This window comes from Anopheles ziemanni, chromosome 3 (genome assembly GCF_943734765.1).
Source record: "Anopheles ziemanni chromosome 3, idAnoZiCoDA_A2_x.2, whole genome shotgun sequence".
Lineage (NCBI taxonomy): Eukaryota > Metazoa > Arthropoda > Insecta > Diptera > Culicidae > Anopheles > Anopheles ziemanni.
This window is the reverse complement of record NC_080706.1, coordinates 96,163,344-96,178,684: the sequence shown is the minus strand read 5'-3', so window position 1 is coordinate 96,178,684 and position 15,341 is coordinate 96,163,344. Positions and strand designations below refer to the sequence as shown.

Sequence of the window (15,341 nt, the reverse complement as noted above, 5' to 3'; positions counted from 1 at the left end):
TAAGCATCCATCCCGTCGTTCAGAAAATTAAGAAACGTGACGTGATTTTAGCATATCACATTGAAGTGTAAAGACATTTTATTTTGCAATGCGCTTTTTGCTACCGGAACAGAAACGACCACTTAGTGGGTAATTGATTTAGATAAACTTGAAACGGCGATCCTTATACGCCACCTGACCGGTGCGGTACTGCTGTTCCCGCTGGTCCCGCTCGTACTTCATCATTTTCGCGTAAACAATGATGGGAAGGACAACGGTGAGCATTCCAATTTTGAACGAGCGTCCGGTCGGCTTGAAGTGCTCAAAGTGATTTACGCGCATCGCTTGGAATCGCGCTAATCCAGTATCAAACTAAAATACACACGATTAAAGAAGTTCACTTAGAAACATCCCAACGTTTGATGACATAACCAGCACGATTGTACTTACCACTCCACCGGACTCTCCACGCAGATGGTTGTGCGGGTTGGTCATCGTGCGCCAGTACTCATTGCGAAGGGCCGCCCGGCGGGCAGCCTTTTCCTGTGGGGCTCCGTCCTGGCCCATTGGATTGCTTTCCGATTTTGGCTTATTCCGACTGAAGAATCGCTTCTGAGCACCGATCGCTTGATGAAGAAGACAGCTCGCAATATTTTGCAGAACTGTCATAACACTCGATGTGAAGTACCAAGGTGTATTCAAAACAAGGTGCGCTCGTCGAACAGTCATCGTAACCATAATGAATTTGAATTTTACAAATGACGGTTACTGTTTATAAATTCATTGAAATTGTATCGTACAAAAAATATTTTCGTAATCGAAAACATTTAAGAAACATGTTTCGTGGTGGTTCAACATCTCCTTAAGGCTAATCATCATCATCATCAGGATTGTTTAGCAATCTGGTGAAACCTCATATATTTGTCCATCTCATAAACCTAACTACAATTGGTAGCACACTAGAACAAGTTGCTGTTGCTTTTTTCGTTTAGTTTATTTATTTTTTTCCAATAGATTCTTACACAATACAGTTTGCATCCTTAGCATCTAGATTGGGTAAACAGTGAAATGTGTACTATAAGAAATAAGAACCGTTCTGTCCACACATAACTTCGTTTGTTCTTTTTTGTTCAAATTTCAGTTCAAATTCTTCTTGGCACGCGTTGTATGTCGATTTAATATTCCTACAAAAAGGAATATGCTTGTCGTGTCTATTTCATGACCCTCGATGGATCTAATTGTCTTTTTTTTGTGGTGGGCTTAGAATGAAATCGGTATATAGATAGTGTAGCTTATTTAAAAAAAGAGGCCGGTATATTATTGTGCACCTGACAATACTCGGCACACCAATCAACATGGAAATAACGAGATTGGAAATTGGGACTGGTAAAACGAATAATATCGTCGTAACGTTGTTGATCGCTGAAGCTAATGACTCACAGCAACTTTCTCCGACGAGTGAGCATCGCCATTGTGTACACCGTTTAGTTTTTCACCAGTTCCGTTCGTGAGCGTGGCCGTTCCGTTCACCCGCGCCTTCTTAGCGCAAGGTTGCACCGGCGATGCGGTGACTTCGCCGACGCGAAGATCAAAACGATGCTCCAGAGACATGTGGCTTAGGGGTGGTAATCCAACGCACGCACGTAGGATATTCTCGATCGCCGTTCGCTGCCGGAAGAGAGAGTTAACGACGGGGGTACCTTGCGGCACCAGCGGCGCCTTGCACAGATAGCTCAAAATAGATAGAACCGAACGGAAGGGAACAAACTCGGCCGAGGACTCGTTACGTCGGACCTGAATACGCGAGCAAAGCTCTCCGAGGATGGCCAGATCCAGAATCAGCGGAGTGGCCAGCAGCGAGTCCTCGCAGGTGTTGTGTATGACCAATGTGTTATGTCCTCCGAGCATGATCTGGCTCGTGTACTCGTCCATCGCTCGCTTGCTGTCCCCTACATAGGGCACATACTTAATGACCACGCAGTGATCCGGATGCTCATCGGCTCCATACAGGATGCGGTTGGATGCAACCATGTCGTCCACGACGTTGCTCTTGGAGATCTCCTTCGAGCGGAACTGCTGCGGGGCGGAGAGATTCTTGCCGTCGTTGTTTCCCAAATGGTTGTAGCTGACAATCGACACTGGTTTGATGCCCGCCGACACCAGGAAGTCCACCAGCACCGACTTGAGCTTTGTCTGGCCCGATTTGAAGTCGTCTCCGGCGATAAACGCACCATGGTGGTCGGCCATTTCAATTACTCCCGGCACGAAGGTGTTTTGCGGCGAACCGTTGATATAGATGCACTGTGGGTTGGAAGATCAACATTACTGACCGGGAACTGGTGAAATACCTCTGGGACTTTTGCAATACTTACATTCTCATTGATTGCAGCCATAGCAAAAATGGTCGAAGGAGAAATCTCCGAATGATTCTGCTTCAACGATCGCTCCAGATCCGCCATGGTGGTATTGACCCCTTCCTTCACCTCGGCGAACCGCTCAGTGTTTGCCGTCCACAGGATAACGACCTTCTCGACACCGGATTTCTGCTTGAAATCGCGAATATCTTTCACGATCTGCTGATACTGCTCGTAGCGCGTGCCACCGATCGTGTTGTCCGCCCGTTCGGCCTGATTGGCCGCAATAAAATCCGCATCGTAGATCGAGGCACGTGGGCGCAACTGTGCCAGCTGCTTGTACACCTGATCCTGCAGGTCAACTTCCAGCACCTGGGCACGTTTCATCGCATCGCCAATGTTCAGCGAGCTGATATCCCACCCGTCCACGACGATTTCGTCCGGGTTAACCATCGGTACCAGCTTGTTCATCGGTATGTACACATCCTGGCCGGCCGCATCGGTTCCGAGCAGCACGGTTGACGATTGCGTGATCGAACCGTACCAGTTGGCCTTTTGCACTCCCTGCCGGGTGCGCCACTCGAGTCCACGTTTGTTTGCCTCCAGCGCGGCGGTCAAGGTGGATCCATTATTGCCTCCCCAACCGACGAGCATCAGTCCCAGACGCGGAACATGCCGTTGCGTACGGATGTTCAATCCCGTCGTTTCGGGTTTCACCTGTACCAAAAAAAAAAACGAGACGTTTAAAAACGAACTTATATTCCAAAAATTTAAATAATCATCCGACCTTGGATTTGACCACACACACGCACGTAGACAGAACCAAAAGGAACAAAGAATCATCAAATTCCCAACTGTAACCACCCTCCCCGGAGGCTCCCCGGAGGCTCCCCGGAGAGAGGATGATTTTGAAATTTTTCGTTTATCACGAACGTATCGTAGCGTCATTAGTGGGATATCGATAATATATTCCAATCACGGTCGTTCCCAACCCATCTTCCGGTACCCAGGTAGCAATAATTTTGCATAATTTGGTTCCTCCTATCGATCGCGCGATCGTTCTCCCCTGATCTCGTAGTAGTGTATAGAACAGGTTTAGCGATAATATTAATGACAATCATTTGTTCCTTCTTTTTTTTTTGCTACATGTTGTGCAATATTTAGAGATATATAAATACAGGACATAAATTGGCACCGGTAGAGCTGGAATTGAATTTCCGATCACAATCTAACCGGCGTCATCGTCGGTCATTCCGCGCGTCACATAAAAGCGCCCAGTGACTGGGCGGTTTCGTTCATTGCCAGCTATTTCGTAACTGTTGCTAACTTTGCATAGGCCCCGGAAAGGCAAATGAGATGATACCTTTATCTGGCGTTCCTTCTTCATAAGGCGACCGCGCCTTCGACAATGCAAGTACTACTCCGTAATCAATCACGCGCCCACCCCTACGCGAAAGGGACCGAAAGTTGATTGTTTCGTGTGGCAACCAACACACGGGGCGACACGTGTTCTCGGGAGGTGGATGATGCGCCACTAATGCGTTATCGGGAAGAGATCGGATAGTCAATTCAAATTCATTTATATACTGTCATCCGATGTGTGTGCTTATCAACAGCATGACGACAGCAATAAATAAATCTTCCCCAGGAAAATGACCCGAAGAGGAATATGATGTGTGTGCATACCCGGAAGGGTATTGACATGATTCAAATATTTATTTTCTGAACCAGAAGACAACTCGTCAGCCCATCATAGGAGCCTGCTCTTAGGACTTTGTCCCTTGGTCGGGGATGCTTATGGATGTTACAAGCGCGTTTAAGGTAAAATCGACCTCACTCGTGTTTAATGTTTGGTGGCGTACGTTATCATGATTTTTATGTACGCACCAGGTGTAATGTTGGGTAACATGGAGGCCGCATTTACCGGCACCAAAAAATGTGTTTTATCATAATCCATCCCAACACCGAACGCCACAAGCCGGGCCGGCATAATGTGGCTTCATGTGAAATTAAATTATGTAACTTTTAAAGCTCACTTATCGATTGAACGCCAGGACATCACCAATTCTGTCCCGCGTTGATACGGTCTGGTTGAAAAAATAGAAACGTTAAAAGAAACTCACTGTTCAAATGCACAATCTTTACATAGGGGCGATCGTTTCGTGTACATTTTTTTTATATCGTGTATCCATACTTCGTTTACTTTATCGGAACCGGTGAATAAATATCCAGAATGGATCGAAATGTTTTTTTTTCACACACACAACAGCTCGCTATCTCAAATATTGTACCATCATCGGACTAACGTCGGCAAGCCGTTGTTAGTTTGATGGCTGAAGAAGATTGCGCCTGGTACGAGGTTTGTTGTACCGTTTAGCGACTTCAAACGTGGACAATTTTTTTAACTGTGCAATTAACACAAAATTTATTGTGGAACACATGCAAGTTGGTACTCATATGACCATTAGAGGGGGTGTGGATGTTGGGATAAAATTTTTGAATAGAATATTCATCATGCATGGTTTTCCATGCAGTTTACTTGGATGCATGGCGAGGAAAATTCAGTTGCCTCCCACACACAAAACAAGAAAATCGATAATTTCCCTTCATGCGTTCTATTTTTAGCACCACTCATTGGAACCATCCAGTTGCTTCGCTTTTGCCATAATTTGCGCAGTCTTACGGAAGATGTATGCATGTGTGTAAGCATGCACCTTGCATTACTGCATCCTACTGGATCGATAGGGTGACCATGACCATGACCGGAAACCTGCCCAGGAGGGGTGTGTAGTGAAATGCACTTGTTTTGGTTCTTGCTTCCCCGCCCGCCAATCTACCTCCTTCGCGAAGACGAACCGAACTTACCGTGTACCCTCCCGGGCCGCTGGCAACCACGGTGGTAGTTTGATACTGGTAGTCCACCTCGATGTACTCCTCATCGTAGTGCACGTTCGGCGAAAGAACTTTCAGGTCGGATGACATGTCGAACGAATATGTTTGTCGAACAAGCTGCAAATTTATCACAAACACTGGGTGAGAAACACCACTTCAAATCACTTACGTTTTAACATGATTATTTTGTGGGACAAGCACTATAAGGCAATCGAAGCAGTAGAATAAACAGAATGTACCAATGAAGAGTATCATTTAACAAATAATTAAAAGTGACAAAAGATGCAAAAGCGAATGGCACAAGCCTGCAGATCTACTGCACTGAACTGCTACAGGATAGCAACCACAGGAGACTCTTCTAAATCAAAGCAACACGTGAATGAATGTTCACCCCTCGGGTTTCTTTTAGCGCTTAAAACTGTTAAAACTTTGAGCTTGCCTTTCTCGAACAGAAGTGCCCAGGTAAACGAGGATAAAGATGGTGAAAACGGGCCACGCCGGTGTTATCCTGTCGATGGTCGAAACACGAGTGTTTTGATGAGTCGAACTGACCGGCAAATATACCTGTCCGGCGTGTCGTGTCTATCAACAGTTGTGTGCGTTTGACTATGCGCAGTTGCACCAACTTTCATGGAAAGCTTTCAGTGCTTATCAGTTTGATAAGAATCACGCGTGTTCGGGTGATTATTAACAATTTTTACAAACTTACATGTTTGTGCTTTCTGAGGTAAATTTAAATTTTACTAGTTTTTCTTTAGGATTAAAAAAAAACTTGCATTTCAGTAGGTCAAAGCTCATGAAACGAGCTTCCACACGTTGTCGGCGCCGTTACCCATAGCAACGGATAAATGCTTGATGGACAGGAAGTACTGATGCCGAGCCATAGAAATGGCCTGACATGTCAGAAAACAATGTGATCGTACGGCCAAGGCATGTGCTATCAGTTCGGTGATCCTATCGCCTTAATTGTGCCAGTTACCGATCAAAAATCTGTCGCGCGTGTCTGGGATCTTCAAGAATTCCGCGAAGTAGAGACTGGACGTGTCATGCATAAACTAAGGGCAGATTTACTTTAACGTTACCATATTACTTCTAGATCTTGTTGATCGTAAACCAGATCGTATACTGGCTCTACCTCAAAATAGGAAAATTCAGTTCAGTCTTATTTTACCCAATTCGTCTCTTCCTAAATAAAAACATTGAATCAAATTCAAAAGAACAGCGACTTTTATTTCATATTGAATAAAATTAGCTTTGCTTCTATACACTGATGCTTGAATAAAATGTGTAATTCTGGTATTAATTCATTTCTAAAACTAATCATGTTCGTTGAAACGTTCAATTTGCCGATGTCACGATGTCTTTAGCTGGGTAAAATCGTTTTGCATATTTACTATTGGTTTGGTGGCTGGTGCGGACCAAACATCGCAAATGGATTAGGAAGATAGGCTGGACCTGTACCGGGTTGCGCATTCGGAAATTGTTGCATTTGCTGCTGAGGAGGATGCTGTTGCTGCTGCTGGTGTGGCAAGAACTGTTGTTGATGCTGCTGGTGCGGCTGCGGGTACTGCTGTTGATGCTGTGGGTGTTGTTGCTGATGCTGCGGGTATTGTTGCTGATGCTGCGGGTACTGTTGTTGATGCTGCGGGAACTGCTGTTGCTGATGCTGCGGGAACTGCTGTTGTTGATGCTGCGGGAACTGCTGTTGTTGGTGGTGCTGTTGAGGATTTTGATACCGCGGATTGTTAACATTGTGATGCCAGCTATATCCGGAACGCTGTTGTGGATTAAAATGTCCTCTATTGTTAGGTGGAGGTCGTCGAAACTGTGGCCTCGGTCCCATATGAGGGCGTTGGAATTGTTGTTGTTGCTGTTGCTGTTGCTGATGATGATGGTGCTGCTGCTGTTGATGATATTGTTGCTGGTGATGATATTGCGGAGATTGCTGGCTGTTCTCTCCATCGCGTTCTCCATTGGCGTTCGCCTTTTTCTTGCGATTGCGTTTTGCCGTTTTCTCAGCTTCATCATCGGAATATTCTACCATATGAGGAGGAGGTTCGTTATCGTTCATCCAACTAGCGTCTGATCCCTTGTATCGCATCAATTCGGAAAGTATAATGAATGAGGTGTGCTCCGTTCTGGGAGCACAGTACACCTGCATGCCGACGGTTATGTTCTTCGACACGACCTCCTGGTTCGTGTTGAACAGTACACAGTAAATAGGGCAGTTCACCTGGCCGATAACGTCGAAGATTTTTCCCAGTGGTCTTTTACCGCGATCCAAAAATAGAACAGTTTCAAGATTTAGCAGCTCCACTCCGGGAATGGACTGAACGAGCACGATCTGAGCTACAATAGAATCGATGAGCCCTATTGGCTTACATTCCGTCTCCGGGACGGTGATTGTTAATTCTTCGATGGGAGGTAGCTCATCAACAAGGATTTCACCTTTCGTGCGGATTGGAGCTTGATTTTGTAAATCTTCATCATCATCATCCGAGGAAACGGCACTATAGAAAGAAACGAAACTCGATTATCGTTTAATAAGAAAACTTACTCTTTGTACTCACTTTGTATCCATCGTTTCGGCATCGCTAATCAATATCGTATCGGTACATTTTCGATAGCTGCTGGATAATCCCGTATCCGCAGCTTCATCCTCACTTTCATCCGAGGAAGAGGAAGAAGGAGAACTTTGCTTTCTGTTGTCCACCGCCTTAGATCCATCGGTATCCTCGGATTCGGATTCCGAGCTTCCGGAGTATTGGCACAAAAGTGACAATGAGTTTTTATTGATATTCTTTACTGCTTCCGTTTCAAGCTGCTGTTGCTCTGCGATTTCATCTTGAATGCTTACACTGCTAGCAACATTTTCAGCTGGCCCTTCTACTTCCATCAAGTTCGCTGATGCCACTTCTGAAGTTTCGGTAGCACCAGTAGCTGGATTTGAAGCAGTTTCACTGCTACTTCCGGCTAGTGGTGGATGAACCTTTTCACCGTCCAGTGTTTTGCCTTCCGTTTCCTTGACCGGTTCGTTTACGGTTTCTGTAGAGGCATTTTTTTCTTGAATTGCAATAGTAGAAACATCGTTTCCAGCCGACTCCTCGACTTCCATTGTGCTTGTAGCAGCGTCTGCAGCTACAACGATATTTTCGCTACCAGGATCTTTTGACAAATTTTCATCGCCGCTATCTTTTATCGGTTGTGGAGGTACATCAGACGCAGTTACAGATGTTGCACCTTCCATTTCTTGGACCACTGTTGCGGCTTCAGTAGTAGGAACGCTTTCGGCAGGTTCTCCTACATCCATGGCCGTTTTCGATACCTCTGTAGAAGCTGCAGGAGTTTCTTTAGCAGTAGAATCAACTACCGTCTGCCTTTCTTCCACTGGTGGACACGCGGGCTCAGCCTCTACAGAAGTACTTTCCTGTTCTCCACGTGGTTGTTCGATGGGTTCCGAAATGTCCGATTTCTTTAGCTCCGCAGCTAATTCGGTATGTCCAGCTTTAGCCTCGCTTGTATCTGGTGCAGTAGAATCTTTTTGGAAGGTTTCGCTTGGAGAATCGTTAATGGAACTCTCCGCCACGCTTTCCTCTTTTGTATCGACTCCCTTGCTGCAAGCTACACTTTCTCCATGAGGAACGCTAATGGAGGCATTTGGATCTCCATTTGCAATATCCTCGGGTTTAGTATCCTCCATTTTCTTTAGATTTACAATAGCACGGGGTTTTGCTTCACGATTACGCGGTGGAAAACGAATTACATGTGCGCTAAAACACGTGTGTTTGTTTATACCGACTTTGACAACTTGAACTTGTTTGTTGTCAAACAGGAGAGACAGTGAAATATTTCACATGAGAAATATTTCAATAGGCGTAATATTTACGCGGCGTGGTTTATTTTATTCTTTTAATTAATCGTGGCATAGTAAAAATATTGATTTGGTGGACTTTTGTAATATGTTGAGCATCATTGCATGTAATACCAGCGGTATAAAATCCGAAAACCGAACCTTCTACGCAGTACTTTGCAACTGCGGAAAGAGAGAGAAAGAGAGATAGAGAGTGGGAAATAGAGACAGAGTGAGAAAAAGAAACGCGAACCGCTGTAGGGGGAAAGAGAAGCGTGACACAAAGAGACTCCAAAGGTGCTTTATTTATTTTGATTCCGAACTGCAGCACTGCTTGCCTTCGTGGAGCATCTTGTCACAAGCGTATATCGGCCATTGGTACTTCCACCGAATTGAGTAGATCTGTAAAACGTGTTTTCTTTTTGTATTCCTACTTTGTGATTATTTCATTTCGTCCTACGATAAGAGATAAGCGGCACCGTTTCTGAGCGAAGATCGTGGAAGGTAGGTGCATTAGAAACATTGGTACAAGTGAACCAACGCGTAGTTTGTCGAGGGACACGTAGCAACAGTTAAGCTAAACAGGAAGATGGCTGATGATGACAAGGGATTGGTCGCTGGACATCCTCCAGCAGGTAAGTTTATTTCGATTTGGTTTTCCAGATTTTTGGTAAAGTGCAAATTGGTTGTGCATTTGATTTTAGTGAAAGCTGGTGGAATGCGCATTGTGCAACATAAAACCCCAGCCACGGACAGACCAGCCAAGGATCCGGTGGAGGTCATTGGGCTTTCGGTAAGCGGATGTTGAAAGGAGACTATCAACTGCTTTTATGGCGAATGATTTTCTTATTTCGTTTTAACAATGTAGAATCCACCACCGAATGTGAACACGGGGGAAGTGGCTCAGGCTGCATCGAGCACGAAGCATTCGGATCATTCGGTTGAGGCTTCGCAGGTTGCCCATGCCCAGAAGCCGCCGGCAGTCGTACACAACAAGCCAGTGAACCATATTCAACAGCCTCGAAAGTAGATGCTAAGCTTTTGCTTATCGATTACCGGAAGCGGCATCACAACACTATTTTGTTACTATTTACATTCAGCGCTGATTACACATCTCCTTACGAGATCCGATTCTGTCAATTTCACGAATTCTTTTGCGTACAAACAAGAGCGCGGTTTATTTTTATAAAGATGTTCTGTAAACGGTGCTATCTTTCCGGCTTTTCCGGCCTACAAATGCCCGGTCTTTGAAAGTAATTGTTTTAATGATTTGATTTTAAAAGATGTACGAAACCCCGATAACTGTTAGAGACTGCAGAAGACAGCTGGATGTTTTATGTCAATCATTATCACTTATTGAAATCAGAAATGTTTCCTTACCGTAACATATGTGCAAGACAGAACAAGAAGTGCAAAGTGCTAAGAAAAGTTGTATCGAATTAGAAACAATAAAGAACGCTTTGAATTGTGTACAAAGGGTTGCTACTTTATGCCTAAACATACCGATTCAGTTGAGTGAAAAATTGCTAGTTCTCCACGCCAGAGATTCATTCATTTGCGTATTATGTAAATTTTATAAACAATTTACGAATAATTTAACATGTTTTTCCGTAAACTGCATACTTCATCGGCAAATTGACACCAGAGGGTTGTCTTTGTCATGCTTATTACCCTTATCAACCCTGTGGAGCATGTCATTTCATGTGAGGAGCGATCGCCAAAATCTGCTTGTGTCTACGTGTGGCATTTTGCCGGTGGGGAGCTCGGGCAACATTGTAGATTCGAGTCAGACATAGTGAAAAACGTGTAATTCCTCCTTCCGGCGCGAAGGTGTATGGGTTTTGCAGGTCTCCAGAGCTTAGCGTGCGCGTACCGGTCGATTAGTTGCTAGCTGTTGGTGCGTTGATTCGGTTGTAAACCTGCTGATAGTGCTGATTTTCCTTCGCGAGGTTATAATTTGTAACATCACAACATGGCAAACATTGGACGACTGCTTGCATCCCGCGTCGGTGGCCAGCTGGTGCGCAATGCGACCATCAACCAGCAGCAGCAGCAATCGAATCTGCTACGATTCTACAGTGCTGGTAAGTTGACGGGTTTTCTAATTGAAAGAATGTGCGCTTTCGTCTTGCGTCGTTATGTAATTGAAGGTCATATACATTTAGGGGATCCATGTTTTCGCTGTTTTTTTAATGCACGCATTTTTCCCCTTACCGCCAGCTCCCAAATCGTACGAATTCATCAAAGCTGAACTGAAGGGAGAGAAGAATAATGTCGCCCTCATTACGTTGAACCGCCCGAAGGCACTGAATGCCCTGTGCAATGGACTGGTGGCCGAAATCAGCGATGCCTTGGACCGCTATGAGGCGGACGATTCGATCGGAGCGATCGTCATCACGGGAAGCGAGAAGGCGTTTGCTGCCGGTGCCGACATCAAGGAGATGCAACCTAACACGTACGCTAAGTGCATCAATACCGACTTCCTGGCCAACTGGACGCGTGTGGCAAAGGCCCAGAAGCCCATCATTGCTGCCGTGAATGGATACGCCCTCGGCGGTGGATGCGAGCTGGCCATGATGTGCGATATTATCTACGCCGGTGAGAAGGCACGCTTTGGTCAGCCGGAAATCGCCCTCGGCACTATTCCCGGTGCCGGTGGCACCCAGCGCACGACTCGGGCGATGGGTAAATCGAAGGCCATGGAAATGTGTCTTACCGGAAACATGATTACGGCCGAGGAAGCGGAGCGATCGGGACTCGTAAGCAAGGTCTTCCCGGCCGATAAACTTGTGGATGAAGCCGTGAAGCTCGGTGAGAAGATCTCCACCTTCTCGCCGCTGATCGTGCGGCTTTGCAAGGAAGCAGTCAACACGTCGTACGAGATGTCGCTGAACGAGGGATTGCGATTCGAACGTCGCCATTTCCATGCAACATTCTCCACCAAGGATCGGATGGAGGGCATGACTGCTTTTGTTGAGAAGCGCGCTCCTAAGTTCTCCAACGAATAAGTTGCCAATGCACCGAATGGCGGCATGATAGACACCAGTTGCATTTACCATGGCTGGGAAGAGGAAGCCTCGAAATAATGTTTCCTCCTAGCTATGGGCCATTTTACAATGTTCTTCTAATCTTTATATTTTGCGATACCATTAAATCGAATAAAATTCGCATTGCAAATGTTGTTTATGGTTTTTCTTGCGTACTTGCGTAAATAACAACATGTTATTCTTTGATCCGATTTTCACGATTGACCCCTCAAATGAAAGGTCTTTTGCAGACCAACAACTTGGTGGAAGTGAAGATCTATCCATTATTTCAATTAATAACAATTCAAGTCAATTGATGGTCTAATTGTTACTTTAACAAGTTATATGAAAAAATCGGCAAATTAATCGTCGTTTCGGATAACAGCACCAGCTACCGTAGCTGGTGAAGAGTTTGCCGAACTGTCAACAAAACATCAGCTGTTTGTAGAACTTTGACAATAGATTAGAAAAGATTGTTGTCTTTATTTTTGTTGTTGCTAAAATCATCTGGTAAAAAACACAAACGTTTTGAAGCATAAAAATGTCGTTTTTCGCTAAACAAATGGTTCCAATTACCAAGCAAATGTACTTAGTGCCCTCAGCTACACGAAACATGTCCGTTATGGCCAAAGTTCTGCGGTACGGTGAATACGGTGAACCGGCAAAAGTGTTGAGACTGCAAGAGGAAACCATTTCCGATCCGAAAGATGATGAGGTGCTGATAAAAACACTCGGTGCACCGATTAACCCAGCGGACATAAACACTATTCAAGGTATGCATAGCAGAATGTCCTTTTAATACATCTATAAGTTTGACTTTATTGTTTCACAGGAAAATACCCGGTTAAACCCGTGTTTCCCGCCGTGGGTGGTAACGAATGCGTTGGCGAAGTTGTGGCCATCGGACGGGGCTGTGGAGCCAGTCAGCTGAAAGTAGGAGATCGCGTCGTACCATTTGCCACTGGTCTGGGCACATGGCGCTCACATGCAATCTATAGCGCAAACCAATTGATGAAAGTGCCCGCCAACATCGGTGTTGCGGAAGCGGCCACCATTACTGTCAACCCCTGTACCGGCTATCGGATGCTGAAGGATTTCGTTTCGCTCAAACCAGGCGACACAGTTATCCAGAACGGGGCAAACTCAGCCTGTGGTCAAGCAATCATTCAGCTGTGCAGGGCATGGAAAATCGAGTGCATTGGCATCGTGCGTGATCGTCCAGAGTTTTCTCAGTTGAAGGACTATTTGAAAGGGCTCGGTGCAGCCGAGATCCTAACGGAGGAAGAGCTGCGCACAACCAAACTGTTTAAGGACGGCATCTTCCGCAAACCAAAGCTTGCCCTGAACTGTGTCGGGGGCAAGAACGCGTTGGAAATGTCTCGTCAACTTGATCAGGCTGGCGTGATGGTCACTTACGGTGGAATGTCTAGAGAGCCTGTGACCGTTCCGACAGCATCGCTTATTTTCAAAGATCTACGATTCGTCGGGTTCTGGATGACCCGGTGGACGAAAGAGAACGTCGACAACCCTCAGCGCAGTGAAATGTTTAACGAATTGTTTGGTCTTATCGATCGGGGAGCATTGAAAGCCCCAGCTCACGAAATGATCGCGTTCGAAGACTACGAGATGGCAGTCACCAATGCGTTGAACATACAAGGGTTTGTAGGGAAGAAGTATATTTTTAATTTTTAATCTAAATGTTGTGATGAATAGATAGAGAGACCATATAATGGTTAATCTAGTGAATTAATTTTTAATAAATTGATTAGAACTAAAAATTTTCAAACATTATCATTTTGAACTGCAAATAACTTATGTTGTGTAAGCGACATTTTTATACGACCGACCTGCTTCCATCTTGTCACGACATTGGGTGGTGGAAAAAATGGCGCCGCGTGACCTTAAGATCACCAGCGGCTTCCGGTTTCTGTCGGCCTGGTTCATATACCAACAAGACCAGCATATACATATTTCGTCTGCATCGTAAGGATTATAGCCCATTTTTTTAAAAGATCACCAAAACCTAAGTGTTCCGTCCGATGATGTCCATGTCATACTTATAACGAAAATTTTTGAAAAGATCTCTCAGACATGACGATGCGAAATACGAACGGGCTCGACAACATGTTGGATACAGTCGAACGGAAGCGTCAATTTGATGCCATCTCCGTTCTTGCGGAAGTATCAACAGCATGATGAGGGTAGGCGAGGCTTCTTTTAGTTTCCCCATTCCTGGAGGATCTAAGAGATATCGTCTTTTTTCGGGGCAGAATGTCACCCGAAACTGTTTTCCGGTGAAATCTGTAGACACGTTTGTTTAAAACAGACCATCAGGATTCAAAAATGCAACATCGGATCCTCCGCATAAATGATAACAATAACATTTTATTGTTTCAGACGCAATAGGCTTCAGTCAAGCTGTCTCGACAGGAACCAATCCGCAGACGAAAATAAACACGATGACTCAACCATAGCCCCCCCTAACGTCTGCGTGTTTTTATAAATCTTGCTAGAATCCTCCACGTGGTAAATGCTTGTATCGTCGTCTCAAGGTTCAAAGATCTTCACTCAAGGTATTGTAGTTTTCCATTCGATCGATCCAAGAAATACATATATTATATACTGTTGTTCTCGTTATGTCTCATGTTGCCCCATGCCCGAAGGTTTGCAATAAAATTCGCGAGCCGGCTGCAGCTGCGGAGCGAAAATTCGTTACGGGCATCGGTGCAGTTGGAGATGAAGTCATTCTTCGCGGGGCGGAGAATGTGCAGCGCAGTGTAGGGAGTGTGACGGCAGGGTACGAAAGGATGATTCCAGGGATGGTGGGGTGAGGGGGGCGGGGGGTCGATTGAGGACACGGCTTTCCAGTACCTTACAGAAAGAAATGTACTGTGAGATGCTTCTGTGATTTAGATATAGGAAGTGAAGGGCCAGAAAGGCCTCTGGAAAAGTTGGTAGATTTGAAAAAATACAATTCGTATGATCGTTCATTGAATAATTTCTTTATTGTCACAAAATACCGTTTGAACCGGAATGTCTCTTAACCTAACTGTACAATACCAATATGGAAGAAAATGATGAACCACTCGTGTTCAATTTTTATCGTTTCGTAAATGTATAGTTATGGAACAAAATGGATTGTAATTATGATGTTTAAATATTTTAAAATAAATTACTAACTTAGTAGTTGTTGCGCGACACCAAGCGACCTCATCAAGCACTTGTGGCAAGTGCAACGGA

General features: G+C 45.0%; 6 protein-coding genes across 6 annotated transcripts; 3 read left to right on the top strand and 3 right to left on the bottom strand.

The window, feature by feature from the left end:
• Positions 1-48: 48 nt before the first annotated feature.
• Positions 49-627, bottom strand: LOC131287979 (uncharacterized). The gene is made up of 2 exons (XM_058317073.1): positions 430-627; positions 49-351 (listed from the first exon to the last, which is right to left on the bottom strand). The coding sequence occupies exons 1-2, from the start codon at positions 544-546 to the stop codon at positions 139-141; spliced, it is 330 nt and encodes a 109-aa protein (XP_058173056.1). The 5' UTR covers positions 547-627; the 3' UTR covers positions 49-138.
• A 337-nt stretch (positions 628-964) lies between these two features.
• Positions 965-5,740, bottom strand: LOC131286317 (inositol-3-phosphate synthase). Its single transcript, XM_058315254.1, has 4 exons — positions 5,665-5,740; positions 5,199-5,342; positions 2,352-3,050; positions 965-2,280 (listed from the first exon to the last, which is right to left on the bottom strand). Exons 2-4 carry the CDS (start codon positions 5,313-5,315, stop codon positions 1,408-1,410), a joined length of 1,689 nt encoding a protein of 562 aa, XP_058171237.1. The 5' UTR covers positions 5,316-5,342; positions 5,665-5,740; the 3' UTR covers positions 965-1,407.
• Positions 5,741-6,429: 689 nt separating this feature from the next.
• Positions 6,430-8,925, bottom strand: LOC131285947 (H/ACA ribonucleoprotein complex non-core subunit NAF1-like). Its single transcript, XM_058314801.1, has 2 exons — positions 7,796-8,925; positions 6,430-7,735 (listed from the first exon to the last, which is right to left on the bottom strand). The coding sequence occupies exons 1-2, from the start codon at positions 8,923-8,925 to the stop codon at positions 6,619-6,621; spliced, it is 2,247 nt and encodes a 748-aa protein (XP_058170784.1). The 3' UTR covers positions 6,430-6,618.
• A 489-nt stretch (positions 8,926-9,414) lies between these two features.
• Positions 9,415-10,182, top strand: LOC131287621 (death-associated protein 1). The gene is made up of 3 exons (XM_058316684.1): positions 9,415-9,710; positions 9,780-9,868; positions 9,944-10,182. Exons 1-3 carry the CDS (start codon positions 9,665-9,667, stop codon positions 10,103-10,105), a joined length of 297 nt encoding a protein of 98 aa, XP_058172667.1. The 5' UTR covers positions 9,415-9,664; the 3' UTR covers positions 10,106-10,182.
• Positions 10,183-10,846: 664 nt separating this feature from the next.
• LOC131286233 (probable enoyl-CoA hydratase, mitochondrial) lies at positions 10,847-12,254 on the top strand. The gene is made up of 2 exons (XM_058315160.1): positions 10,847-11,159; positions 11,296-12,254. Exons 1-2 carry the CDS (start codon positions 11,048-11,050, stop codon positions 12,081-12,083), a joined length of 900 nt encoding a protein of 299 aa, XP_058171143.1. The 5' UTR covers positions 10,847-11,047; the 3' UTR covers positions 12,084-12,254.
• A 382-nt stretch (positions 12,255-12,636) lies between these two features.
• Positions 12,637-13,861, top strand: LOC131287571 (enoyl-[acyl-carrier-protein] reductase, mitochondrial-like). The gene is made up of 2 exons (XM_058316632.1): positions 12,637-12,874; positions 12,934-13,861. Exons 1-2 carry the CDS (start codon positions 12,643-12,645, stop codon positions 13,791-13,793), a joined length of 1,092 nt encoding a protein of 363 aa, XP_058172615.1. The 5' UTR covers positions 12,637-12,642; the 3' UTR covers positions 13,794-13,861.
• The last annotated feature ends 1,480 nt before the right edge of the window (positions 13,862-15,341 follow it).